The 27,117-nt window shown below is 40.6% G+C and overlaps 2 protein-coding genes across 2 annotated transcripts in view; one reads left to right on the forward strand and one right to left on the reverse strand.

Annotated features, from left to right (window-relative positions):
- mmd (monocyte to macrophage differentiation-associated) overlaps positions 1-27,117 on the reverse strand; it is a 56,082-nt gene that overhangs the window by 9,338 nt on the left and 19,627 nt on the right. The window contains exon 6 of the mRNA XM_034190248.1: positions 26,503-26,572. Within this exon, the coding sequence (XP_034046139.1) occupies positions 26,503-26,572 (70 nt within the window). The remainder of the gene's footprint in view (positions 1-26,502; positions 26,573-27,117) is intronic.
- Positions 60-3,225, forward strand: LOC117527358 (hepatic leukemia factor-like). The gene is made up of 3 exons (XM_034189668.1): positions 60-96; positions 2,253-2,506; positions 2,976-3,225. Exons 1-3 carry the CDS (start codon positions 60-62, stop codon positions 3,189-3,191), a joined length of 507 nt encoding a protein of 168 aa, XP_034045559.1. The 3' UTR covers positions 3,192-3,225.

Here is a 27,117-nt window from a genome sequence, read left to right on the forward strand (position 1 = left end):
TACAAAATGTTCACATAAAAGTACTTTTTCAAAGCTGAAAGTATGGACTACATGAATATATGAACAAGAAGAAGAAGGTGTTCTTATTTAATGTGGGTAAGCAACAAAAGCCCTAAGCCTTATTTGCAGAAGGGCCCATGGCCCGCGGTTTCGCATTTACGAAACCGCATTTACCGCTCCTTTCTTAATTCAGATGTATTGGAAACCACTTTGTCTCAGACTGTGGAATCTTTCAGGCGTCTGCTAATCTGGATTTTCATTCGGCTTCCCAAGAACAGCTGCACTTCAAGGCCGCTGTGATAAAAACCTCCTGGAGAAGAACAACGCTCATGCCTCACCCCCCCGTCTCCCCCCCGCTCCAGCTCTGACGTTGACGGTGGACAGTGGACTGTTCAGGGCTGGGCCTCTCCTCCCTCCAGTTTGGTCGAACAAGGCCGTTGATGGCGCCTAAAGGCGGCCTCCGGGTGTTCTGTCTGATAACTGGACTCTTACAAATCTCGGTCGTCGTCTCTCGTCCTGTTGTTGTGTGTGATCATTGTTCATTGTGCTGATGGGTTTTTTTCCTGCTTTGCTGCTGCGTGATTCAATGCAACAGCAATGAAGGTTTTTCTTTCCCAAGTTTTACCTTGTGTGTGCTTTTTATGTGTTCATGTACCGGGCCGGTTTATGTGTGTGTTGTCTGTCGTCATGAGGCCGGTCAAGGTTTGCTCAGCCCTGCTGTTGACCTAAAGCAGGGATATACATCTGGATCTGGTCCCCGGGCGCCTAAAGGCGACTTCTGCTCCTAACTGGCAATTAGGATGGGTTAAATGCAGTAATCACATTTCATTGTGCAGGGAACATGTTCCTTTGTGCATATGACAGTAAAATTCTTTTGAATCCTTTCTAAGCAATAGAAGTAGATAGCAATTCTTCTCGAGCTGCACTTGCTCTCTGGATGCCATCACAGCTTCATTTAATGTCACTGTTTTTTCATTATGAAGTAGAGGTTTTCCACAGAACACACAGCTGTTCATTTAGACTGGATACGTTTCTGACTACCATAAAAATGGATGCTGGCCTGCATCTCAGGGCAATGGGATGACCCCCTGCCAACGACTGCATGCCCATCTCAGTAATACACCGTTGTTCAACAGCTGCCACATAAAAAAACAAAAAACAAAAGCCCTGAACCACAGCAGCTTCAGAGCTGCGTCCCCGAGATGTTATCCCTCTGGGGTCGACGCCGTCGTATACAACGGCTAAGACCAAGCTTTACTAAATTAGAAATGACTTTTTAATGATATGAGATAGAAAACTTCCTTTTTTTTTTTTTTTTTTGCTGAAAAGTTAACTCCGCGGACTTTCGAGCCAGCCATCGGCCATCTTTGTACTCCTCATAAAAGCTGTGTGATGACGTGCGCAATGTGAGTGTCCAAGCGGAATTGGTTCTCCGTCACATGGTTTTCCAAAATCCAATTGTAGGGCAGATTCACTGTACGTGAAAAGCCAAAGATTGTTTTCAGGAGTGATGTGTTACTAGTTGGCCCATTTGAATAGCCCCCTGGGTGCTCCAATGAGTACATAATATTGGGCTCCAAATGCGCCCTGCGCCATTATGCACAGGAATCACTGAAAGCAGATGGAGAGCCTCTGATCACAATCTCACGTGCTCAAACAAAAAGTGTGTAACTATCAGGATTGCTCCACTAGTTTGCATGTGAATGTTACTAGATAACTCTGTTGCTTTTACCGTGAAGACAAAAAAACACATAGACCATTTTGTATATATGTTCAAAATGTGCATTTGTGTTTATTGTTTGAACCTTTATGTTGTGCAGTCTTTCACACAAGACCTCAAATTACCTTTATAAAGTGTCAAAACAGTTGTTTATTATAGTTCGCTGTGTGTTTTGAATAAATGTGTGTGGAAAATTATTTTCCTTTATTACACTTATAAAACACAACAAAAGCATATATATAATGAAAGCACAGATTGTCCTTAAAAAAGAGACATAAAACTTGATTGTAGGATGCAGGGAGAGCTATTAACAGCAATAATAAAACATTTATGCCAGGCGAGTGAACTGTCCAAAAAATGCCCTCGGACCCCAGAGGGTTAATCTCCTGGTGTTAATCATGAAGAATACTTTAAATATGATCAGGACCAAATTGATTATGTTTTTATTATGTTCAAAATAATGAAAAGTATTTGTCTATTTTATTTAGTCCTTAAAATATCTGATTTGGTTAGTTAGTAGTTAATTAGTTAGACTCCACATTTATTGATGTTATATTATTTTCTTCTCTCGCAGCACCTTCAGCCCGTGACACTCCGAGCCCCATTGACCCAGAATCAATTCAGGTCCCTGTGACCTACGATCCCGACCCAGCGGACCTGGCTCTGTCCAGTGTGCCCGGCCAGGAAATGTTTGACCCCAGAAAACGCAAGTTCTCAGCCGAGGAACTGAAGCCACAGCCCATGATCAAAAAAGCCCGCAAGGTCTTCATCCCCGATGACCTAAAGGTGAGTCACCACACATCCTCACGTCGGTGACAGGAACCCGGGTGAGTGGGTGGGGCATTGTCACATGAAGTGGTTCTCACAGAATAACCTTCAGACCTGGATCAGGATGTGACTCAGTACTGGATGAAGTTTGGCCTCCGTCACCAACAGGGTGCATTTATTGCATGTATTTATTCTTTTTAAAAAATCGTAATTATCCAAATGTTGGTCCAGAATTCAAACTTTTTCAGTCTTGTTTCCAGGTATCGATTTGAATGTAGTAAATATGGTTTGAACATCATTTTGCTGTTTATATAAACTCAACACTTCCTCGCTGTGCTGCACCATAAAAAATAATAAATTTATATTTATTTATCTTGTAATAACATAATATTGTTCTTTATGTCTGGGTTGTTTTTTTTTACGTATTTGTGAGTCATTTCATGTTTGTCCAGTTTTATGTGAACAAACCCACTGCTTTGCTCTTCAGGATGACAAGTACTGGGCCCGGCGCAGAAAGAACAACGTCGCAGCCAAACGCTCACGGGACGCCCGGCGGCTGAAGGAGAACCAGATCGCCATCCGTGCCGGCTTCCTGGAGAAGGAGAACGCTGCCCTCCGTATGGAAGTGGCGGACTTGAGGAAAGAGCTCGGCCGCTGCAAGAACATTCTGGCCAAATACGAGGCCCGACACGGACCCCTGTGAGCCCGGTCCACACCCGCCGCACGCTCCCTGCCCACGTGTCCGCCAAAGTGTCGTTTTCCATGGCGCCCCCTCACAGACTTGTACGGTTCTTGACCCTCACTATGAGTTGTGTCTCAGCTTCTGTTTGTTTTTGTGCTCAGCTTCCATTTGAATGTTTAGAAACCCCATAACCACACGAGCCGACCTGCTTGTGGTTCACCTTCAGACCAGATCTACACCAGAGGTCAGGACTCAGACCTGTGGACTCTCCGTCGTCCCTGTCCTTCCGTAGTATCTTAATCCTTCGTTTGTCCCTTTACACTTTGTTGCTCGAACCCGGGCACCTTGGACAGCGTTCTTGTTGTTGTAGTTGTCAGAAAGCACTTAAAGGTTTTTCCGGCGTGGCATTGAACTGCCGCAAGAAAATCAGCATTTTGTTTTTTCTCCATCACCTGGACTCTGAGCAATAATTCCTGTTCAAAACCCAACACACCCCTAGCCATCCCAGCTAACTTCCATCTAGTTTATTAACTGGTCTGGGTTGACGAAACCGAGTTAAGATCTGCACTAATAATGCGTGTCACAATCTGAACTTGTGTAACTTTTTCCACTTCCACCACCTCATATTTCTTTTTATTTCTCAGATGGAAGATTGTTTTTTATGTGTGTGTATATATAATATATATATATTCTGTTGATATAATTGTTAGTATTACTACTGCTGGTTATTGTTTATCCTCCGCCTCATCGATCATTTTTGAGCATGATTTCTTTCACCCAGCGAAGGCGTGAAGCTATTTACCGATCATGTTTTTGGCAGAGTTGTCGATAATCCTTTATGCTTCTGTTTTAGTTAGCATGATTAATGGGCTTTTCTTTTTTTCATTTTGAATCGATGTCCGTAGTGTTTTTGTAGCACTGATATGTTTGCCTTCTTTTTTAAAGTTGGCTGTATGAATGTAAAGTTGGATGGTGTTGTCCTATACTGTGGTTTAACTGAAACAATCTGTTCACTGCAGACCAAACAATTCACAACAGAGATGATATTGGTTACAAGAGAGATGTTTATATATGAATCTATAAGTTGTTTTGTACAGTATTTTTCCTATACATGTATTTTAAAGGCACACAGATCCAGAATATAATTATTATTAAAGAATATATGTATAACTCAAAAGCTTAAAGTGGTATTTTGATATTCTCAGCAGATTTCTGGATCTTCAGCAGCAGCTGAACCTCGTGGGCGTGGTGGTTATTGAGACGACACCCCTGCTTTAGACCGTCCCCACAGAATGTTGTTTGAGCTTTTTAACAGCCAGATTAATCAGAAAGATTAAAGAAACTTAAACACAAAGGTGCATCCAGCAGGCTTGACTTTTTCTTTTTTACCTCGTTGATGATGGTTTCACTTCTCTCATTTGACTGGATGGCGTTATGTGAAAGAACAGATATCCTGTGCTGGGTGTTGTAGGGTGACCCTGAACCCAAGAGATGGACAATGGAAGTGTTGTTTTTTTTTTTTACAGTGGCGTCTGCCACACAGTCATTTTTTAGTTCTGCATGCTGCAAAAGCTCAATGGTGAAAGCTGCACCTGCCAACAACCAGGTCTGTGAGAACTGCACATTTTTGCGTATTTAAAATTCTGCATGTTTTGTGTGAGGTATAAATCAGTATGTTTTGAAGGCACACGTTAGATGTAATTTTTTCCTGCTCTCATACAGTACCACCGTTATAACAGTATATTACCCACCCCTGTCCCCTCCTAGTTGTCCTAGATATCGTCACACCCCCTACATAGCATGTCTGCCTTATAATTAGTACACATTTCATCCTCCATTCTGAAGGGTCTGACCCCTTTTTTATGTACATTCTCTCAGTTCACATTTAGAATTTCTTCCCTGCTCATGTATTATTTGACCTCCCCACTTACCCCCACCCCATCATGGACAAATGTTCTGTCATATTTCAGGTTGTCACTCAGGTCCATATATTTGGAAGGGGGATTTAAAGACACTTCAGAATAGGAAATATTACTATTGTAGATAGTTATAGATACATACAGAAAGAAAACCAACATCATAGAGCTGGGTATCGATACAATTCCGATTCTTAACATTCATAATCAATTATTTCGATTCAATCCAATATCGATTTGAGTTAGTGTTAAACCCATTTTGAGCTGTTACCTAATTGTCTAGTTATGCAACATATTAATACTAGTATTTTATTGTCATATGACAGCAAATTAATCAAGTTTTGTAGTAAATCATGATGGCTATAAGACTGATGGCACGGACCAATCCTCCTCCCAGAATGGTAAGAGCAGTATTTCTATTTTACAAACAGGCTGAAGGGCAGCCAAAAGAGGGCGTCAGAGGTACCTGGTTCATTGGCCCTGACAGGTATATTTCTACAGGCTTCCATGTTTTGGCCTGACGCCTCATTTCTTTTGGGTTTAAAGTAAAGCTGTAACAAAGATTAAAAAAAACAAACTATGGCTTTACTTAACAAAATGTGGCCCTCAAAATGCAGGCAACAGTTCAGAGAGCTAATATGCACATGAATATGCAAAGCTTTTCAGCATCTCACCATGTCATTAAGGTTCTTCAGACTTTATTTTGAGTAAATGCTTCAGGGGAGCATTAGCATGGCAAAAACCTTTCAGCTTCTGGTAGGGCTCCACCTTTTGTCACATGACAAAAGGCAGAGCGCCCCCAGAAGCTGAAAAGCCGTATTCTCTTGTTTTATTTATATACAGTGGATGGATAACAAAAGTCATGATGGATAATACAGAAATAGTGGATTTGTTTTTAAATAGTTGCACTAAAAGTATAAAACACCACTTAACTAGTTACAGGAGAGTTAGTTTTCCCTGCAATGACAACATTTTTTACACACAGCTCAGCCTAATATAAGTAATAAAGCTCGTAGCAGCAACGCCTAAAGCTCCAAAACTGTGCACAAGTCGACTTAATAAATGTCACTCAACGTGGCTACACGTTAATAAGCCACTTATTATTAATATTATCTTTGCCTGTATGCTGGAATAAGGGATAGAACTCTTTAAAGTATTGTTCATTACTTCCCATTTTTGAAGAAGATGAAGTTTCTGATGAAGATATTAACAGCATAAATAATGAGCGGCTCCAAACTCTGTACGTTCCAGCTGAACACCACAGAAAGAGGATGAAGCTCAGCTGTCAGCTGACAGCAGCAGCGCTGAGGAGGATGACACAGAATGGTTTGTTCACTCACCATTTTCTTATAAATGATCATTTATTTGGCATGGTGTGTTTGTGTATGAAAAAAAATTTGAGCAGCACAGCGTGCTTAAATTCAGGAGTTTGTTCTAAAATCACTGAAAATAAAGTTTCTGTACATTCTGTATACACGTAATCATTTATCAGTTTCTTGTGATTGCTAATTCACTTTTTATTCAAAGCAAATGATTGCAAATCTTTATCTGAAAAGCTGTAGACCCAAATGGGATGGGGTGAAAAGATTTCTAAATAAAAGAAAATTTTACTTCTATATCTGTTGTCAAATTTTATCAGGCATAATATTGTAGAAAAATGTTCATGCTAAATGGAGACTTACCTGTCTAAAATACACATACAGAACATCTGTAATCATAAATTGTATCACATCTAATCTACTTTGAATGAACAGACGTCTGAACAAAAAACAGGCTGTTCAGTTTACATGCATATGTATATTTGGAAAACACAAAAATGTCAATGTTCTGTTTTTTCAGGTGCTCATCCGAACACAGTCAGCCGATGCTATTCGTGATCGAGTCTCGCTGTTGCAGGGAAATTTCTGCAGTCTTGGCGGAGAATGCAACGTGGTGGCGAAAATCCTCAATGTGTCACACAGCTGGCTAGTTTCTCGATTGTGTGTTTGGATGCAGATGTCCTCAGAGTGGCACACTATGCCTACATGATGCTCCACAGTACGAGTCACACATGAAATAGAAAGTTTAATTACATGGTTTATAGAAAAAGTAAAAAATATTCAAATACAAAAAGAATGAACTGTTGTTTTGAACATAAATCCATGCTATTTTTTGTTGCAGAAAGTATCATATCGCATATCGGAAATTTGTGCGGTTGTGCTGGGGACACTTGGGAAGGCACAGAAGGGTGCCACTACCAGCTTGTGTTGTATTCAAAATGAGTACTTTTCCATCACCATCAGCCGACTACACTGGCTTCCAGTTTCCTCCTATGGAGTGAGGGGTCGGGCTCATCGGTGGTACCTGGTCCGCTTGGCAGCATCAGCCTCAGCTTTGTCCGTTCACGTTGGCTGCTCAGTGGAGGAGGATCATTGGTGGGAATTTCTGGTCGGTTTGGTGTTTTGCAGATCTGAAGAACCTCTTTTTCTATGTCACTAACATAGACTGAATAAAATGTTTTTTAACAAATTGTAAAACACTTCTCATTTGAATGAAACAATATGAAACTTATGTGAAATTGTATTTTTATTCTCTATCATGCTATATAAAAATATACAAATAATCTGTTTTTTTTTTTTGTTTTTTGTTTTTTTTTTTTCCCATTTTCCACATATCACATGTTGGATATGTGGCTAACTTTCTCACTGTGAATCCTCCTCTTTTCCACTAAGGAAAGTATATTCTGAACCGTGGTCTCTCTTGCTCTTTCTCCCTGCATTTTCATTCAAATGAAGGGTTGCCACCAAAGTCCTAAAACAGAAGTTAAAACAACATTAATAAAAACATTGCTTATATACATTAAAAAATGCTGTTTGAAAGTTAGGGTGTTATTGAGATAACACAGACAACTTACCTGCAAAGCTGACCGTGATATGAGAAGGAGACTCGATCACGAGTGGCATCGGCTGACTGTGTTCACATGAGCACCTGAAAAAAACAGAACATTGACATTTTTTGTTTTCCAAATATTCATATGCATGTAAACTGAACAGCCTGTTTTTTATTCAGACATCTGTTCATTCAAAGTAATTAGATGTGATACAATTTATGATTACAGATGTTCTGTATGTGTATTTTAGACAGGAAAGTCTCCATTTAGCATAAACATTTTTCTACAATATTATGCCTGATAAAATTTGACAACAGATATAGAAGTAAAATTTTCTTATATTTAGAAATCTTTTCCCCCCATCCCATGTGGGTCTACAGCTTTTCAGATAAAGATTTGCAATCATTTGCTTTGAATAAAAAGTGAAGAATTAGCGATCACAAGAAACTGACTTACAGTAGTGTTCAGAATAATAGTAGGACTATGTGACTAAAAAGATTAATCCAGGTTTTGAGTATATTTCTTATTGTTACATGGGAAACAAGGTACCAGTAGATTCCCACAAATCCAACAAGACCAAGCATTCATGATATGCACACTCTTAAGGCTATGAAATTGGACTATTAGTAAAAAAAGAAAAAAAAGTACAAAAGGGGGTGTTCACAATAATAGTAGCATCTGCTGTTGATGCTACAAACTCAAAACGATTATGTTCAAACTGCTTTTTAAGCAATCCTGTGAATCACTAAACTAGTATTTAGTTGTATAACCACAGTTTTTCATGATTTCTTCACATCTGCAAGGCATTAATTTTGTTGGTTTGGAACCAAGATTTTGCTTGTTTACTAGTGTGCTTGGGGTCATTGTCTTGTTGAAACACCCATTTCAAGGGCATGTCCTCTTCAGCATAAGGCAACATGACCTCTTCAAGTATTTCGACATATCCAAACTGATCCATGATACCTGGTATGCGATATATAGGCCCAACACCATAGTAGGAGACACATGCCCATATCATGACTTTTGCACCACCATGCTTCACTGTCTTCACTGTGAACTGTGGCTTGAATTCAGAGTTTGGGGGTCGTCTCACAAACTGTCTGTGGCCCTTGGACCCAAAAAGAACAATTTTGCTCTCATCAGTCCACAAAATAGTCCTCCATTTCTCTTTAGGCCAGTTGATGTGTTCTTTGGCAAATTGTAACCTCTTCTGCACATGTCTTTTAACAGAGGGACTTTGCGGGGGATTCTTGCAAATAAATTAGCTTCACACAGGCGTCTTCTAACTGTCACAGCACTTACAGGTAACTCCAGACTGTCTTTGATCATCCTGGAGCTGATCAATGGGTGAGCCATTGCCATTCTGGTTATTCTTCTATCCATTTTGATGCTTGTTTTCTGTTTTCTTCCCACACGTCTGTTTTTTTTTGTCCATTTTAAAGAATTGGAGATTACTGTAGATGAACAGCCTATAATTTTTTGCACCTGTGTATAAGTTTTCCCCTCTCCATTCAACTTGTTAATCAAACTACGCTGTTCTTCTGAACAATGTCTTGAACGTCCCATTTTCCTCAGGCTTTCAAAGAGAAAAGCATGTTCAACAGGTGCTGGCTTCATCCTTAAATAGGGGACACCTGATTCACACCTGTTTGTTCCACAAAACTGACAAACTCACTGACTGAATGCCACACTACTATTATTGTGAACACACCCTTTTCTACTGTTTTTTACTAATAGCCCAATTTCATAGCCTTAGAGTGTGCATATCATGAATGCTTGGTCTTGTTGGATTTGTGAGAATCTACTGAATCTACTGGTACCTTGTTTCCCATGTAACAATAAGAAATATACTCAAAACCTGGATTAATCTTTTTAGTCACATAGCACTACTATTATTCTGAACACAACTGTATAAATGATTAAATATATACAGAATGTATAAATATTTTTTTCATACCCAAACACACCGTGGGAATAAATGATCATTTATAAGAAAGTGGTGAGTGAACAAACCATTCTGTGTCGTCCTCCTCAGCGCTGCTGCTGTCAGCTGACAGCTGAGCTTCATCCTCTTTCTGTGGCATTCAGCTGGAACGTACACGGTTTGGAGCCGCTCATTATTTACGCCGTTAATATCTTCATCAGAAATTTCCTCATCTTCTTCAAAAACAATCGATATGTCACTTCAATCTTCGCTATAATCGCGCACTATGCCTTCGCTGTCCGTGTCTGCCGTGTAGGTAAACAGAGCGGCGCTGCGAGACATTTACTCGAATGACGTCACATCCATCGCATCGAAAAAGTAGGTCAACTCGGAGGCGGAAAATTCAAATTCTCAGATGGGTAACGAAACGTCTAAATCCTTGTTCAGTGTAATTTTATGGTAAAAACAAAACAAAACAAAGACAACGTGTGGAAAAAGCTTTTTTTATTCTTCAAGAATATGTAAATACGTCATACCGTGGCAGGGACCCTTTAAAGATCAATAGAAAAGAGCGTTCAGGAGCGGGCCATGGGAGTGGTAATATGGCGGCCAGTTTGTTGTAAAAATATTGGCCAATGAGCGATCCAGTGTTTATAGAGATCAGTGGTTTTCTAGCTTGGCAGATAGTTCTGCAGGAAATCACTGAAGAAATGAACAAATTGAAAATATGGTTTGACCAAAACAAATTGTCATTACACATAAATAAAACAGGGATGAAGTGGTGTAAGAGTCACTAGGTGTTCACACAAAACATTTATTTATGCTCATTGTTAGTTGGTTTTATCTTTTCTGTTGTGTTTTATTTTATCAGGTTATTTTTGTCTCTTGCTCTAAAATTGTATTGTAGCATTATTAGTTATTATTACTATTATTGTTGTTATTATTATTATTAATATATAAATAAAAATAAATTAAAAATACAATTTGAAATACATTTGACTCTTTTACTACAATAAATTCTGAGCCATTAATTATTACAGAAAACAAATGTGCTGAGATGTGAACAGCTTAATGCTAACTTTAACATTGAAAACGCCATAGATGTGCTAACGCGTTAGCATCACTCCTGCTGTTAAATTATAAAATACATCAACTGTCTCAGAAGACCATAACGGGTCAATTTAACATAAAAAGGTAAATATTACTCACAGACATAATGGTCTTTGCTGTTTTAGCGGGGAAAAATTAAGATAAAGCGAAATAAAACATCTTGACTTCAAGGGCCCCGAAGCTGCCCAAAAGCTGCCCGATTGAAAAGCACAGAACTTAACACGTCCTACTGAGCAGTACAGTCACTTGCCCAGTTCTGGATCACTGCTGTAGTATTTGCGCTGCCGTTTCTCGTAATCAGTGTGAATAAGCCAATACTTGGTACCAGTGGAAAGACTGATGTTTTGTCTACAAACAACCACAAGCTCGACCGGATCCAGCCATCCTTGTGATCAGCACAGGAATCAAAACATCCGGTCTCCACTGTGTGCGCGCGTTTTTTTGACTCACTCATTCGTGCAAGTGTGAAAGTGATGATCTCTATTAAGTAGCAAAGGTGAGTCAGTCATTCAGTGTCATTGGTTCGAGTGGGAAAATACTTACTTACTTGGGTAGAAAATGTCAGTGTGTTATGTCTTGCTGTTTAATTGCTGCATGCATTTTTCTGACGCGGAAATTTGCTGGTTGTGAATCACTGAAGCAGCAGCCTCGTGTCTGTACTTGTGAGTCATGTGTACTTTGGGGGTCATCTCAAAATTACGAATGGGCATGAATGTGGGGGCTTTTACTTTTTAATTCAGGAGAAATCTCACCTCCACACAATTTAAACCCTCCTTTACTCTCCATCTCTAACAGTATAAATAAACATGAAGTGAGCTAATAACCCTTTAAAAGAAGCATTATTTTGTTCCTGAGGGTTGACTGGTGGATACACGCTGTTTCCACTTATATACAGTGTAGTAGTACAGAGAAATAAGTTGATCTTTTGTTGCAACACAGCACATTTTTGCTTTTTCAGAAATAATGTGGAATCTCAATAAACTTATTTCAATTTAGCAACTTTTTAAGGCACTGCATACAGTAGTGTTCAGAATAATAGTAGTGCTATGTGACTAAAAAGATTAATCCAGGTTGTGAGTATACGAGGTCTGTCAATAAAGTAACGGTCCTTTTTATTTTTTTCAAAAACTATATGGATTTCATTCATATGTTTTTACGTCAGACATGCTTGAACCCTCGTGCGCATGCGTGAGTTTTTCCACGCCTGTCGGTGACGTCATTCGCCTGTGAGCACGCCTTGGGAAGGAGTGGTCCCGCCCCCTCGTCGGATTTTCATTGTCTGGAAATGGCGGAATGAAAAGGACTTTTTTTCCCATCAGAATTTTTTCAGAAGCTGTTAGAGACTGGCACCTGGAAACCATTTGAAAAATTTATCTGGCTTTCGGTGAAAATTTTCGGGCTTCACAGAGAACAAGGACTGTTACTACAGCTTTAAGGACCCCTTTAAGGACGCTCGGTGCGCCGCGCTCCAAGCTGCGACAACGCGGCACAAGCCACCGGACCATTTCTATACAGATGGCTCTGTGGATACGAGACCATTGTGTGCTCTTTCTCTGGTTATCACAAGAGCTGGACATCAGCCATTTTCCGGCAGATTTCACTTTTAACAAGAGATTTTGTCATGGAAAGCCGCGCAGAGGCTTCGCGCGTCACGACCGATTCACTTTGGAAGCGAGACAAAGGAACACCTCCGTTTCGGCATGTCAGAGGACAAGTTTGGACATGTCTATCTCGGCTTTCAATGCTTACCAGTCCAGTAAGTATCAGTGAAACTGTGGAGAGCTGGACATGTCCAAATTGTCCTCTGACACACCGAAACAGAGGTGTTCCTTTGTCTCGCTTCCAAAGCAAATCGGTCTTTATGCGCGAAGCCTCCGAGCGGCTTTCCATGACAAAATCTCTTGCTAAAAGTGAAATCTGCCAGAAAATGGCTGATGTCCAGCTCTTGTGATAACCAGAGAAAGAGCACACGACGGTCTCGTATCCACAGAGCCATCAGCTTAGAAATGGTCCGGTGGCTTGTGCCGCGTCATTGCAGCTCGGAGCGCGGCGCTCCGAGCGTCCATAAAGGGGTCCTTAAAGCTGGCGGCGGGACCACTCCTTCCCATGGCATGCTCACAGGCGAATGACGTCACCGACAGGCGTGGAAAAACTCACACATGCGCACGAGGGTTCAAGCATGTCTGACGTAAAAACATATGAATGAAATCCATATAGTTTTTGAAAAAAATAAAAAGGACCGTTACTTTATTGACAGACCTCGTATTTCGTATTGTTACATGGGAAACAAGGTACCAGTAGATTCAGTAGATTCTCACAAATCCAACAAGACCAGCATTCATGATATGCCACTCGTAAGGCTATGAAATTGTGCTATTAGTATAAAAAGTAGAAAAGGGGGTGTTCACAATAATAGTAGCATCTGCTGTTGACGCTACAAACTCAAAACTATTATGTTCAAACTGCTTTTTTAGCAATCCTGTGAATCACTAAACTAGTATTTAGTTGTATAACAACAGTTTTTCATGATTTCTTCACATCTGCAAGGCATTAATTTTGTTGGTTTGGAACCAAGATTTTGCTGGTTTACTAGTGTGCTTGGGGTCATTGTCTTGTTGAAACACCCATTTCAAGGGCATGTCCTCTTCAGCATAAGGCAACATGACCTCTTCAAGTATTTTGACATATCCAAACTGATCCATGATACCTGGTATGCATATAGGCCCAACACCATAGTAGGAGGAACATGCCCGTATCATGATGCTTGCACCACCATGCTTCACTGTCTTCACTGTGAACTGTGGCTTGAATTCAGAGTTTGGGGGTTGTCTCACAAACTGTCTGCGGCCCTTGGACCCAAAAAGAACAATTTACTCTCAGTCCACAAATATTCCTCCATTTCTCTTTAGGCCAGTTGATGTGTTCTTTGGCAAATTGTAACCTCTTCTGCACATCTTTTATTTAACAGAGGGGCTTTGCGGGGGATTCTTGCAAATAAATTAGCTTCACACAGGCGTCTTCTAACTGTCGCAGCACTTACAGGTAACTCCAGACTGTCTTTGATCATCCTGGAGCTGATCAATGGGTGAGCCTTTGCCATTCTGGTTATTCTTCTATCCATTTTGATGGTTGTTTTCTTCCACGCGTCTGTTTTTTTTTTGTCCACTTTAAAGCATTGGAGATTGTAGATGAACAGCCTATGATTTTTTGCACCTGCGTTTAAGTTTTCCCCTCTCCAATCAACTTTTTAATCAAACTACGCTGTTCTTCTGAACAATGTCTTGAACGTCCCATTTTCCTCAGGCTTTCAAAGAGAAAAGCATGTTCAACAGGTGCTGGCTTCATCCTTAAATAGGGGACACCTGATTCACACCTGTTTGTTCCACAAAATTGATGAACTCACTGTGTGTGGTGGGGGGGTGCGGCTGGACATTTTGGTGTTCTTTTCTTTTCTTTGCTCTCCAAGTGGTATGAAAACTGATTTGTCTGTGGAGAAGGTGCTGGCTGAAGAGTCCTTCACCCTCATCAACGTTATGTGCAGCACCTGTGGATGGTGCTCACATGCAACTTTAAAGACTTTCAGCTGAAGCAGATAATGAGATGGCGTTCTGCATTTAAGCCATGTGATTCAAGCAGAATTGCCGGGAACTCGACCTTGTGATGTTCGTTTGTGAGACGCTGAGGACCGCGCCTGGGTTTGACACATCGTGCCTGTGAAGGAAGAAGGGTGAGGGACACATGCTGTCAGCACACATCTGAGGTGATTAATTGTTTGACTAATTGTTGATAGTAACTTGGTATTTTGTTACGCAGTAGATTTGAATTGTGATGAGAATTGTGCAGCTCGCTTCTCACTGCCGTGGCGTGCGGAGTGGTAATCCTCCACCTGTTGTGAGAAGCTGCTCATTTACATAAAGCTTAAATACAGACCTGAATGTGTTGCTGATAGTGTGTGCCTTTTGAAGGATATTGATTGTAGCTGCTGATTTACCCCACCTTTTCTATCCTTCGCAGAGAGTCGGTTTGTCGTGTCCACCTGGGGGGTTTTGGCGGTAAAGTGAGTCCAGAAGCGCCGGGCTTCGATCCTTTTAGGCGCTGGAGAGCGTGCCAGCCTTCACTCCACCAGACTGACGCATCTTTTGTTCATACACTTTGTTATGCACCAGAGGGTGAAAAAATAAATTGTTTTGTTATTGGAACCGCTTTCTGGTTATTTTAGCGCTGGGTTCCGTCAGACGCAGGTCCACTCCTCAACCCGCGTCGACACATAACACACTGACTGAATGCCACACTACTATTATTGTGAACACCCCCTTTTCTACTTTTTTTTACTAATAGCCCAATTTCATAGCCTTCAGGGTGTGCATATCATGAATGCTTGGTCTTGTTGGATTTGTGAGAATCTACTGAATCTACTGGTACCTTGTTTCCCATGTAACAATAAGAAATATACTCAAAACCTAGATTAATCTTTTATTCACATAGCACTACTATTTTCTGAACACTACTGTAAATGGACCAAATAATGCAGGTTTGAAGGTATTTCAAAACACTTCTTATTTTTGCTCATAAAAACGTGTAACAGTGCCTTTCGAAACTAAGTCAATTCTCATTTAATAAATAATTTCTATCATTTTTTGTTCAAACACATTCTCGGGCACAGTGTGTATCATTCTGCATTAGAAGGGCTCCAGCCAGATGCCAGGAATGAACCCAAAGTGACACAGAGTGTCGTGATCCAGAACCGGGCAAAGTGATCCATTTTGCACCACACATAATGTGGCTTCACACTTTAAGTAGAAGAGCTACCCATCCAGACTTTTTCAGCTAGATAACATCCAAATACCCAATACAACAATACACAATATAGGACATTCAGTTGCATTATGGCTCTGTATAGCAGGACTTTCAAAAATGATCCAGAACTGGGAAAATGACTGTAACTGGTCTAAAAAATGACCCAGGCAACTGGCAAAAAGTTGAAATCCACCAAAAAGCGGACATTTTTCATCCCTGAGTTACTGAGCACCTTAAATTTCTCTTAAATTTTATAGTTTCGTAAGCCGTGCTGAATCCGTGAGTGACGCAACCTGCGGTTATATTTTATATGATTTATTGTACGTCAGCACACGTAGAAGTTCGGGAGTGCATTTAGGATGTGTCCAAGTGTTTTAGTCCCCATGTATCGTTACTGAGCTTTCACCATTATGGCATCATAGCTTATATTTACGTGAGAAACGGCATCATCCAAATATAATTTAGTATACAAGGGTATATTTTTGCTGACTTTTTTTATTAAACAGCCATACTGTGCTTTAGAACATTGACATAAACGTAAATAATAAAAAGCAGGAGATCATAATGTTATGACCTCATTAATGATGTCATAATATGATGCCATCATGTTGAATTACCTCATAGTTGGTAATTATAGGGATTTTCACTGGAATGCTGAAGAACCATAAAATATTCTTAAAGAGGACATTCTACAGTCCAGGACAGGTGTTCTATGCAACATTTCAAACTTGGGGTCTTGGGTTCACATTATAGTGTTACGGTTTAAATCAGACTGCATACATGAAAGCTAACAAAGGGGAATCTAGTTTTGTGGATTTTCAGTCACAGATGAAGTCACATTCATCAAAATGATCCTCGTCAGCCATCTGGAAATCAAATGTTTAATTTCTGAGTACCAGTGAATCGGAATTGAACTCATCTTTGATCTCTTTTCCATCAAAGTCGTGCTCTTCATCAGTGTCTGATACACAAAAGACTGAATGCTGCAGTTATTTCCATGGCAACAGCCACATAGACTTGTACAGAACAGACCTGACGTCCTGCAGCCACACGGTCGCTCACAACCACTTTTACAATTGTAGGAAATCAAACAGGCCATTGTATTTGTGGAAAGAGACTAGAAAGTTTAAAGGCAAAAATAAAGCTTTGCTCTTGTCTGTTGATGGTGTTAAAGGTGAACAGGATATTGCAAATCTCTTTGCCAACAATATGATCAATTGTACAACAGTGTGTCATTTGATAAAGTGAGAATGAGTAATATTATCAGATGTATTAATGATAAGATACAGAGCTTTTCCATGGACAGCACTGTTCTGAGTTTGTTCAGTCAAGATGAGATTGTCAAAGCCATTAATAATTTAGAAAATATAAATCTGATGGTAGAATTGGTTATTTTCTGATCTATTGTAATGAAATGACACGGCACATCCGAGTCTGTATTGGCGTGCAGGGTCAAGCAGCCTAGCTGACCCTGTCTGATGAAGGGCTATGCCCGAAACGTCACCCTCGGTGTATTAAAGATTTGTTTGGAGTGCTGAACTGGCTGTGCGGATCTTTACCTTCATTTTTGTGTTATTTCTGATCATATCATAAATGGTACTGGCAAACTGTACAGTTTACTGTTACACTTATTAAAGTAGACCTTGCATTGAAATAAATGCAGTCAGATCTTTGGACCAAAAATGACATATTTACACATAAGATCCTTCTGAATGTAGTAAAGTAAATCTGCAAGCCCAGATCTGTCATTCAACGGAGAAATCTTCGTTTAAAAATGACAAATTTACAGCTAAAATTTAGCCCTCCGCAAAACTGTCATCACATCCGGGACGCTGCCCGAGACGTCAGAGAGAAGACCCTATCCCAGCATGCACTGCGCTCGCCAACTGTAATTTGTGGATTTACGTCAGTTTGCATCTGCACCTTTTTCTTGTCTCATATGGAAGGATCTACTTTTTTAAACTTCATATTGTCTTGCGGCACGTTTGGTGAGTACACATTTCTTTTATTTGTGCTTGAAAATTATTTGGGGGACTTTTTCATATGCCTGTTGACTGAGTGGTGTCGCATTGAAAATCTACTGTCTTTCGCCTCCGGTGTTACCGTCGCGGGGTATGGAGGCGGGACCCGCAAAGAATTCAAGTCATTAAAAAGATATAAACCTCTCTCAGCGGCCATGGAGCTCTGCGGCTCAGATTACCGAGACGTGCGGCGCTGTGGATTTTGCCGCAAGAAGTCTGTCCTTGCGAGCAACAGGTGTCACCAGCCGCTTTGCATTAAAACAGCGAGCGCATTCTCTGGACTTGTGCCAAGTTGGCTGCACCTCCATTCAGTAGACAGAGAGGTGGTGCCGGCTGCACACCAGACACGAGGGCGGTGTGAGTGGCCCGCTGCGGCATTTACCGAGCCAGACTCAGTAAGCGCAATCGGAGGCAGAGAGCGAGGCGTCGGGGAAGAACGTCGCCCGCTGTCAATGTCGCCGCTGATCTGAGCATGCAGAGCTGTATCTCACATTCATTGCAGCTTACTTTTGGATGTTGAAACCAGGATGTGTATAACAGTAACATTACTAACAAAATAAAATAAAGATAAAATCAATTTCAATGCGGGATCGGACTGAAGGCGGGAGCGCTCCGTCTTCTGCCGGACGTCACTGCAATGACCCAGATGTACAAACAGTTTTTGCTGAGGGCCAAATTTTAGCTGCAAATTTGTCATTTTTAAATGAAGATTTCTCCGCTGAATTACAAATTTGGGCTTGCAGATTTACTTTACTGCATTCATAAGGGGTCTTATAAATACATATCAGCTATTTCTTTCTGAGATCTGACCACATTTATTCAATGCAGGTCTACTTTAATACCATGCTTATCATGGGGTGTCACCATCTGATATGCTCTGCAGTGTTATGCTACCAATTCCTAAAAATAAGCGCATATGTAACAGGCTATCTGCAAATTTTCGTGCTACAGTATGCCTTCAAAGTGCATTATGCAAGGTATTTGATGTACTGGTGCTTTGACGAGAACAGAAGCTCTGTACAAGTAATTTGCAGTTTCAGGGGTCGAAATACATTTTTTAACCTACTTGCACTGGTGCTAGTAACAAAAAAATTACTAGCACCAAAAAAAAGTTACTTGCACAACCAAAAGTCACTTTAGTCACTTCGAGTTGCTTCCTGTGGCGTCATGACAACGCAGGAATGTCTGCGTCAGGTGCGCGCAGCAGGGGGCAGAGAGGAGGTGAGAACACAGCCTGCAGGTTCTCTGCACAGAGAAGTCAAGAGTGCAGTTGGCTGCAGACAAACTGTACACTCTGATTTCTCTTCTACTTTATATTTGTTCTTGTGCTGAGCTGCAGGTCTGCGCTCTGAGTTCTGTTATAGTTTATCTTTCCTCCTTTGACCACGCAATGCGCGTGCACGAAGAAACCATCCGTGAGCAAATGTGGAGATGTCTGGAGTTCTACTTGATGTTGACATGTCCTGTCTCTGGCAATCAGTCTGTGAGCAGGACTTATGTCCTTTTTTAACACAGTGATGAGAGAGTTTGAGCGGAGATCAAGGAAATAACAGCCTGCAGCCAGTTTTTTTTTCATGTGCACGCGAACGAATCGTCACAGCAACTCGCTTCGTGTGTGACAGTCATAAAACGTAGGGAAGATGAAGACAACACACTGGAAATTGTTTTTTTCCCCCTTATTTATCCCCTTAATTGGTTCATTCTACTGGTGCTTACAGTTGATAAAACTTGGATAAAGTTACTTGCACCACTGCAAGTGAAGTATAAAATTACGTGCACCGCTCGAATAATACGTGCACAAACTAGCACACTGCACGTACTATTTGGAGCCCTGAGTTTGGCTTTAAGTGTAAACATTCCACTACATTTGCAGCCTCTGTTATGTTAGAGACTCTTGATTATTACATAAATAATGGTGGAGTAATTTACGGATTGTCACTTGATGCCACTAAGGCATTTGACAGAATTGAGTTTTGTAGGCTTTTTCAGCTCTTGTTAGATAGAACTGTAAACCCACTCTATGTCAGACTTATTAAAATATGTATATGAGCAGAGAATGTGTGTTAGGTACGGAATGTTTTCTCTGAGTGGTTTTCAGCTTGTAACGGTGTGAAGCAGGGCGGAGTCCTTAGCCCTACCTTGTTCTCAGTTGACTTAGATGGTATGCTAATTGCAGCTGGAGGGTCTGATTGTTACGTAGGTAATGTATTTTGTGCAATAAGATATGCCGATGATGTAATTTTATTATCGCCCAGTCGTGCTGCAATGTGTCACATGATAATCTGTGAAAAATATGCAGAAACTTTTTGTATAAAGTTTAACGGTATTAACAGTATCATTTTCATAATAACATAATGTTGAGTTGGTATCTGATCCTGGGTTTTTGGTGAATGGTGAGATAGTTACTTATGTACAAATGTTAGAATATTTAGGATATAAGATTGATGCCAACAGGAGTAGTCCTATGGTTCAAAATGTTGTCAGTGAGTTCAGTTGTAAAGTTAATGCATTCATTGGTGATTTGGATACAGTCAGATCTGAGGTCAAGGGTAAACTTTTCAGTACATATTGTACAAGTTTATATGGTAGTATATTTTGCAACTTAAGTGGTAATAGTCTTAATAAGTTTGTTATTGCATGGAGAAAGGCACAGAGACGTCTTTTTAAGTTACCTTACACTACTCATAATAGGCTACTACCCCATATTTGTGATATACTACCACATGATACTTTGATACATACAAGATTTATTAGTCATGTTATTGCAGGATTTACACATGATAATCCTGTTGTAAAACATTTGTTTCAATTAAGCTTAGAGACTCAGCTGTCCAGAACTGGGTATAATCTACTGTACTTATGTGATTTATATGGTTTAGACCAGTTTTACATACATACTTTGAGTAAGGGTCACATCAAAGCTCGGATTTACAAACAATTTATGGATTCAACAAATGAAGTTGATGTTCAACAAGGTGTTCAAATTAGAGAACTTGTAAGATCAGGGACTCTGATTTGACAATGAATTTCTATTGTCTCAGAATGAAATATCTGAGATAATTATGTACTTATGTACAGATTGAATTATTTTTTCTTGTTATTGTCTTGACACATGTACCACTGCACATAATGAACATGTGTGAAACACGAATTTCGACATCAATGACACTCATGGCATCATGACCTCATACCAGGAAAAGCTCAAGGAAGATACACAGGGAGTTTCAGTATGTTCTTTAGGATGGTATCTTACAATTTTCAGCTTTCTACTCATTTTTTAATGACCTTGGCCAAGTAATGACCCAACATTACTGGACTATTTAGGGTGTAACAGAGCTGTGCTTCGTCTCATGAGATGTGGGTGCATTTTGGGTTCGATTGTCCTCTGATGTCCCCTTGAAGAGTACTTTGTCATTTAGACTGGGGGCTGCAGTGGCTACTTTAACATTTTCCTCCATTAGTCTTATACTTTTGTTTCATTTAATTGTTTTCAGTTCAGTGTGTGTAGACATTTTGAACCCACGTGTGTAAGGTGCATCTGAGCACAGTGAGCTATAGTGGGGAAAATAAGTATTTGACCCCCTGTCAGTTTTGCAGGTTTTCCCATCTACAAAGAATGGAGAGGTCTGTATTTTATCGTAGGTACACTTCAACTGTGAGAGACAGAATCTTAAAAAAAAAAAAAAAAAAAAAATCCAGAAAATCACATTGTATGATTTTTAAAGAATTATTTGCATTTTATTGCATAAAATAAGTATTTGATCCCCTACCACCAGCAAGAATTCTGGCCCTCACAGACCTGTTAATTTTTCTTTAAGAAGCCCTCTTATTCTGCACTCTTTACCTGTATTAATTGCACCTGTTTGAACTTGTTACCTGTATAAAAGACACCTGTTCACACAATCACTCACACGCCAACCTGTCCACCATAGCCAAGACCAAAGAGCTGTCTAAGGACACCAGGGACAAAAGGCTGGGATGGACTACAGGACAACAGGCAAGCAGCTTGGTAGAAGACAACAACTGTTATGATTATTTATTAGAAAGTGGAAGAAACACAAGATGACTGTCAATCTCCCTTGGTCTGGGATTCCATGCAAGATCTCACTGTCAGGTAAGGATGATTCTGAGAAAGCTCAGAAATACACAGGAGGACCTGGTCAATGACCTGAAGAGAGCTGGGACCACAGTCACAAAGATTACATTAGTAACACATGATGCTGTCATGGTTTAAAATCATACAGGGCAGCAAGGTCCCCCTGCTCAAGCCAGCACATATCCAGGCCTGTTTGAAGTCCACCAGTGACTATCTGGATGATCTAGAGGAGGCATGGGAGAAGGTCATGTGGTCAGACGAGACCAGAATAGAGCTTTTTGGAATCAACTCCACTTACCATGTTTAGAGGATGAGAACAACCCCAAGAAAACCATCCCAACCATGAAGCATGGGGGTGGAAACATCATACTCTGGGGTGCTCTTCTGCAAAGGGGACAGGACGATTGCACCGTATTGAAGGGAGGATGGATGGGGTCATGTATTGCGAGATTTTGGCAAACAATCTCCTTCCCTCAGAAAGAGCATTGAAGATGGGTCATGGCTGGGTCTTCCAGCATGACAATGACCCCACACACACAGCCAGGGCAACTAAGGAGGGGCCCCGTAAGAAGCATTTCAAGGTCATGGAGTGGCCTGGCCAGTCACCAGACCTGAACTCAATAGAAAATCTTTGGAGGGAGCTGAAATGCCAAACCTGAAAGATCTGGAGAAGATCTGTATGGAGAAGTGGACCAAAATCCCTGCTGCAGTGTGTGAAAACTTGGTCAAGAACTACAGGAAATGTCTGACCTCTGTAATGGCAGACAAATGTTTCTGTACCAATTGTTAAGCTCTGTTTCTTTTCTAGGGGGTCAAATACTTATTTTATGCAATAAAATGCAAATTAATTATTAAAAAAATCTCAGTAACGGTGGTGTTAATTTGATTCCAAAGTGGGTAAAAGTATCAAGGTGTTCTGGCATTATCATGATTTGGACAATATTGGCACATTTTTGTAAAGACACAAAATGGCCATAAAATAATAAAACAGTAAAGCAGGCCTGTCAGCCTTGTTGCTCATCACAGGATGGTGGCAGCCACTAGAGGCTGCTGTTGCATTACTGGTGACTTAACCGAAAAGTTGCAGTATGCAACTCCTCCAATAACAGAAACGAAAACAGCTTTGAACGTGTGTGTTGGTGGCTTCCCCAACTTATCTCCTCCTTGTACTTATTTTTGAGACGCCTTATACAGAACCACACATACGGTTTGTGTTTCCTGGCTGATGCAATGAAGTTCAAGACATATTCAGTAACTTGGAAATGTTCATGTCCATCCCGACTCACCTAAATAAAACTGTCAAGTGATTAAACTGTGTATTTAGTTTGAAAGTGGTGACTGATTAAAAATGGCTGATTGGTTAATGCTTTTCTTTAAAGGCTTGCATTAAAATGCTTTTCTTTAAAGGCTTGCATTAAAACTGAAAGTCTACAATCAGAACTACATAAATCACTGTCCAAATAGATTTCAGCCGAAATGTATGATAGTATACCTGAAAGGATAGACTTTGATGGTTAGTGATGTCATACAGGCACAAAAGCAGAGAATGTTCAAGTTTTATTATCACATTAGAAAGGTGATAATGGTGGACACGCTGTGGTTGCCCTGCAAAGACCACAACATCAACAAACATTACAAAAGATGAGTGGTTCAGAACATCAGACACCACTCTGTCTCTCACACTCACCATTTTAGATTACAGTCACACACATGGTGCAACTCAGACACACAGTGGTAATGTAATACTGAACTACAGTACAAAGACCTGACATCCACAGTACACATACTGCACTTAAAACAGAACACCATCTGTACCAGCTGCTCCCCCCCCCCATTTTCATTCACGCTCAAACTTTAACCATCTTTAAGTCATCTAACATCATAAAGAGCAGACCTCAGCACGCGCTAGGAAGTTCGGTCCTGTTGTCATCAACAGCAGCCATTTAGTCCCAACAGTCACCACCATGGTCCCTCGTTAAGTCTGAAGAAACAAATCATTTAACGATTTTGCACACAAACAGGATACAGACACACCCACTTAGCGAGTGCAAACATTCAGAGTTTTCTTCAGGAGCTAAACCTGATCCAGCAGCCTCAGATCGCACTGAAGGAAAAACCAAGACAAATGGTCTCATTATGGCGCCGATCCTACGCGTCACTGGAACCTGACTGATGCCTTCTTTGGCAGAGAGCAGTAACACGCCAGTCCCAAGATCTCCCACAAGCCTTCAATGATACCAGGTGCCTGATGAACGGACGGCTCGGGATATACAGAGATGCATCACTCTGAATGCCCCTTTGAAGGACAGCTGGATTATGAGACCAGCAGGGTTTCGACAGTTCTGACTGATGGAAGTCCTCGTTGGAGACACTGTATTCAAACCACTGCGTGAATAACCTCAGCTGTGGAATGTGATTCTGTTCACTGAATACAAAACACCAACGTGACACACTGACATAATTTATCAAATACTCAAAGTGCCATGTTAATGCCAACTGTAAGGAGTCAACTCAAAGTTCCCCCACTGAATTTATGTTTCGACTTCTGTTGGTTCGTTCAGTTCTGCCTCACTTGAAAATAGGAAACAATGGGTGGTTGATTTTTGTAAATGTCTCTGCTGTCAATGCAGTTGTCGCTCAGGAGCACCAGGTTCAACCCTGCTGCCCTCAGAAGTCAAACAGCGGCTCCACACCGGGGTTCTTGTAGAGGTATTTCCAGATGGCGTAGTAGTGCACAGCGGCAGCCAGTGCCACAAATGTGTGCCAGATGGCATGGGCGAAGGGGATGATGCCATCGCACTTGAAGAAAAGATACCAAGGCAGTAGATGAAGCCGCCCCAGGCCACCTCGTGAAGGCCATCTGTGTTATTCTGTGGACACATGGGACGGAGACCGATCACAAGACAAAAACCACCACCTGACCGAGAACATGAAAACCCTTCTGACTGCTCCTTGCTTTTCTGTTAAAATTTTCCTTGTAGGTTTCAGATGTTTGTTAAATATAAAATAAAGAGTTTAGAGTTTTTGAGAAAATTTACTGGAGGCCAATATTCTCCGTCACTGTGTGAAAGGCGATTACTGCAGCAAAACAAGCCACCAGATATAAATACAGGAACATCAAGCTGTCAGTTTGGGGCGTTTGCTGCGTTGATGGCATTCAGAAAGAAGGTTTGAAGAGTAGCGGGTCCAAGTGGTGACAAAAAAAAAAAAGGCTTCTATTAATGTCAAACTAAAAACGTGTCAACAAGCAGCAGATCACGCTCAGACTGAAGAAACTTCCCTGACTGAGAACCGCTAAGATTCACGACTCTTAAAGCTTTAACTACCTCGAAGTGTAACGTTAAACTTCAGACCGCCAGCTATACTATAATAGCCAAGTGGTCTCTGTTGGCTTCGATCATGGCGAAACCGGGGAGAGCTGACATTTGCCGTTTGGTATTATTATGGATTTTGGGTCAAGGATGAACACTGCAAAAACAGAAAATAGATAGGACAAATAATTTTGGAGAAATTAGCAATTTTAGCTAACCAGTAAACAATGGATATTGCGCTGCAAAGCACCATGGGAGTTCAGGGTTTTAAATGTTGCTATTGTGGTTCATGTTAGTTTAACAGTGTTGTTAGTGTTATTGATTTATTGTGTGTTTGTAGTTGTAGTCAGTTTAAGTGTCATGTTGTCGTTGCCATGACTGAAAACAGTATTGCTTTTGATGTCTCTGTTTGTGCATGTGTAAAAAAAATAAAAGCACCTGCTTGCAGCAGAATGCAGAAAAAACAAAAAGCTCTGCGTGTGTGCGACTGGGGACAGCCGACATTTGCCGTGTGGGATGCGTATGTATTTTGGTTTAAGGATAAATGGCTCCAAAACGGAACTTGGACAGGGCTACTATTTTTGGAGAAACTACAGATATTAACTAATGTTGCTAATTACACTGAACAAAAAATATAAAAACACTTTTGTTTTTGCTCCCATTTTTCATGGAGGTGAACTAAAAGAGCTAAAATATTTTCTATATAGACAAAAGACCTGTTTCTCTCAAATATTGCTGACAAATCTGTCAAAATCTGTGTCAGTGAGCTCTTCTCCTTTGCCGAGATAATCCATCCCACCTCACAGGTGTGGCATATCTAGATGCTGATCAGACGGCATGATTATTGCACAGGTGTGCTTTAGGCTGACCACAATAAAAGGCCACTCTGAAATGTTCAGTTCTGCTTTTTTTTTTTTTGGGGGGGGGGGGGGGGGGGGGTGTCAGAAAACCAGTCAGTATCTGGTGTGACCACCATTTCCTTCACACACTGTAACACAACTCCTTTGTATAGTTTACACATACTGCTAGTTTACACTTAAGGTGCTGCAATAACTAAAACCTAAAGAGGGTAGCAGAGACCAAATCTGATTTCAAATCAGGCTTGACAGTATTTATCACTGAACTATGATGTTGATTCTTTTTTTTTTTGTGCTCATCATTTCTAACTTCATATCACACGAGAACTCATGAAAATCATTGTGTCACACCACTTTGGGATCAAATGTGCGGGAACACAAAGTAAAGGCCTCCACCTCGCCACACAGAATTCAGAGTGTGATCTATTTACCATTGATGTCACCACTAATGCAGGAAAAAAGCCCATCATCAAGTAGAAGGCCAGCTCCACCACTTTATACCTGTAGAGATCAAACAAATGATGAATAAATGTCAGACACTCAGAACAGAAAACACTCCTTCTGTAGAGCATCAAAAATCCGCTCCAAATCGTTACGAGGTTTCTGAAGCACCATTTCACATAGCATTACTGAAGCTAAACTTAAAATGGTTCCCAAACCCAACTCACATGACTGGCAATGTTTCTGATTCACTGCAGAATAAAATATAACACAATGCTAAGATGACCTCAGCTGTATGAGCATCGTCTTCTTTATATAATTTGCAGCTGTTGAATTGGTGTCCCAGTGCAAAGTATATGTAATTAATTATACATTTGTTATTTGCATTAACTGGGCAGCATAGCCTCGTTTTGAGGATGGGCCATATAGACGTTAAATGAAAGAGCATATGATGTAATAAGTGTACATTCAAGGACAGCCCCATTATACTATTCACATTAAAGCTCGCTAAAACTTACCGACAACTGAAGCATGTTTCCTCCTCATATGACACTTTTAATCTTCAACTGGCTTTGCTGAATGTGAGCTCCGTCACCAACAAAACA

Source organism: Thalassophryne amazonica, chromosome 16 (genome assembly GCF_902500255.1).
Source record: "Thalassophryne amazonica chromosome 16, fThaAma1.1, whole genome shotgun sequence".
NCBI classification, from domain to species: Eukaryota; Metazoa; Chordata; class Actinopteri; order Batrachoidiformes; family Batrachoididae; genus Thalassophryne; species Thalassophryne amazonica.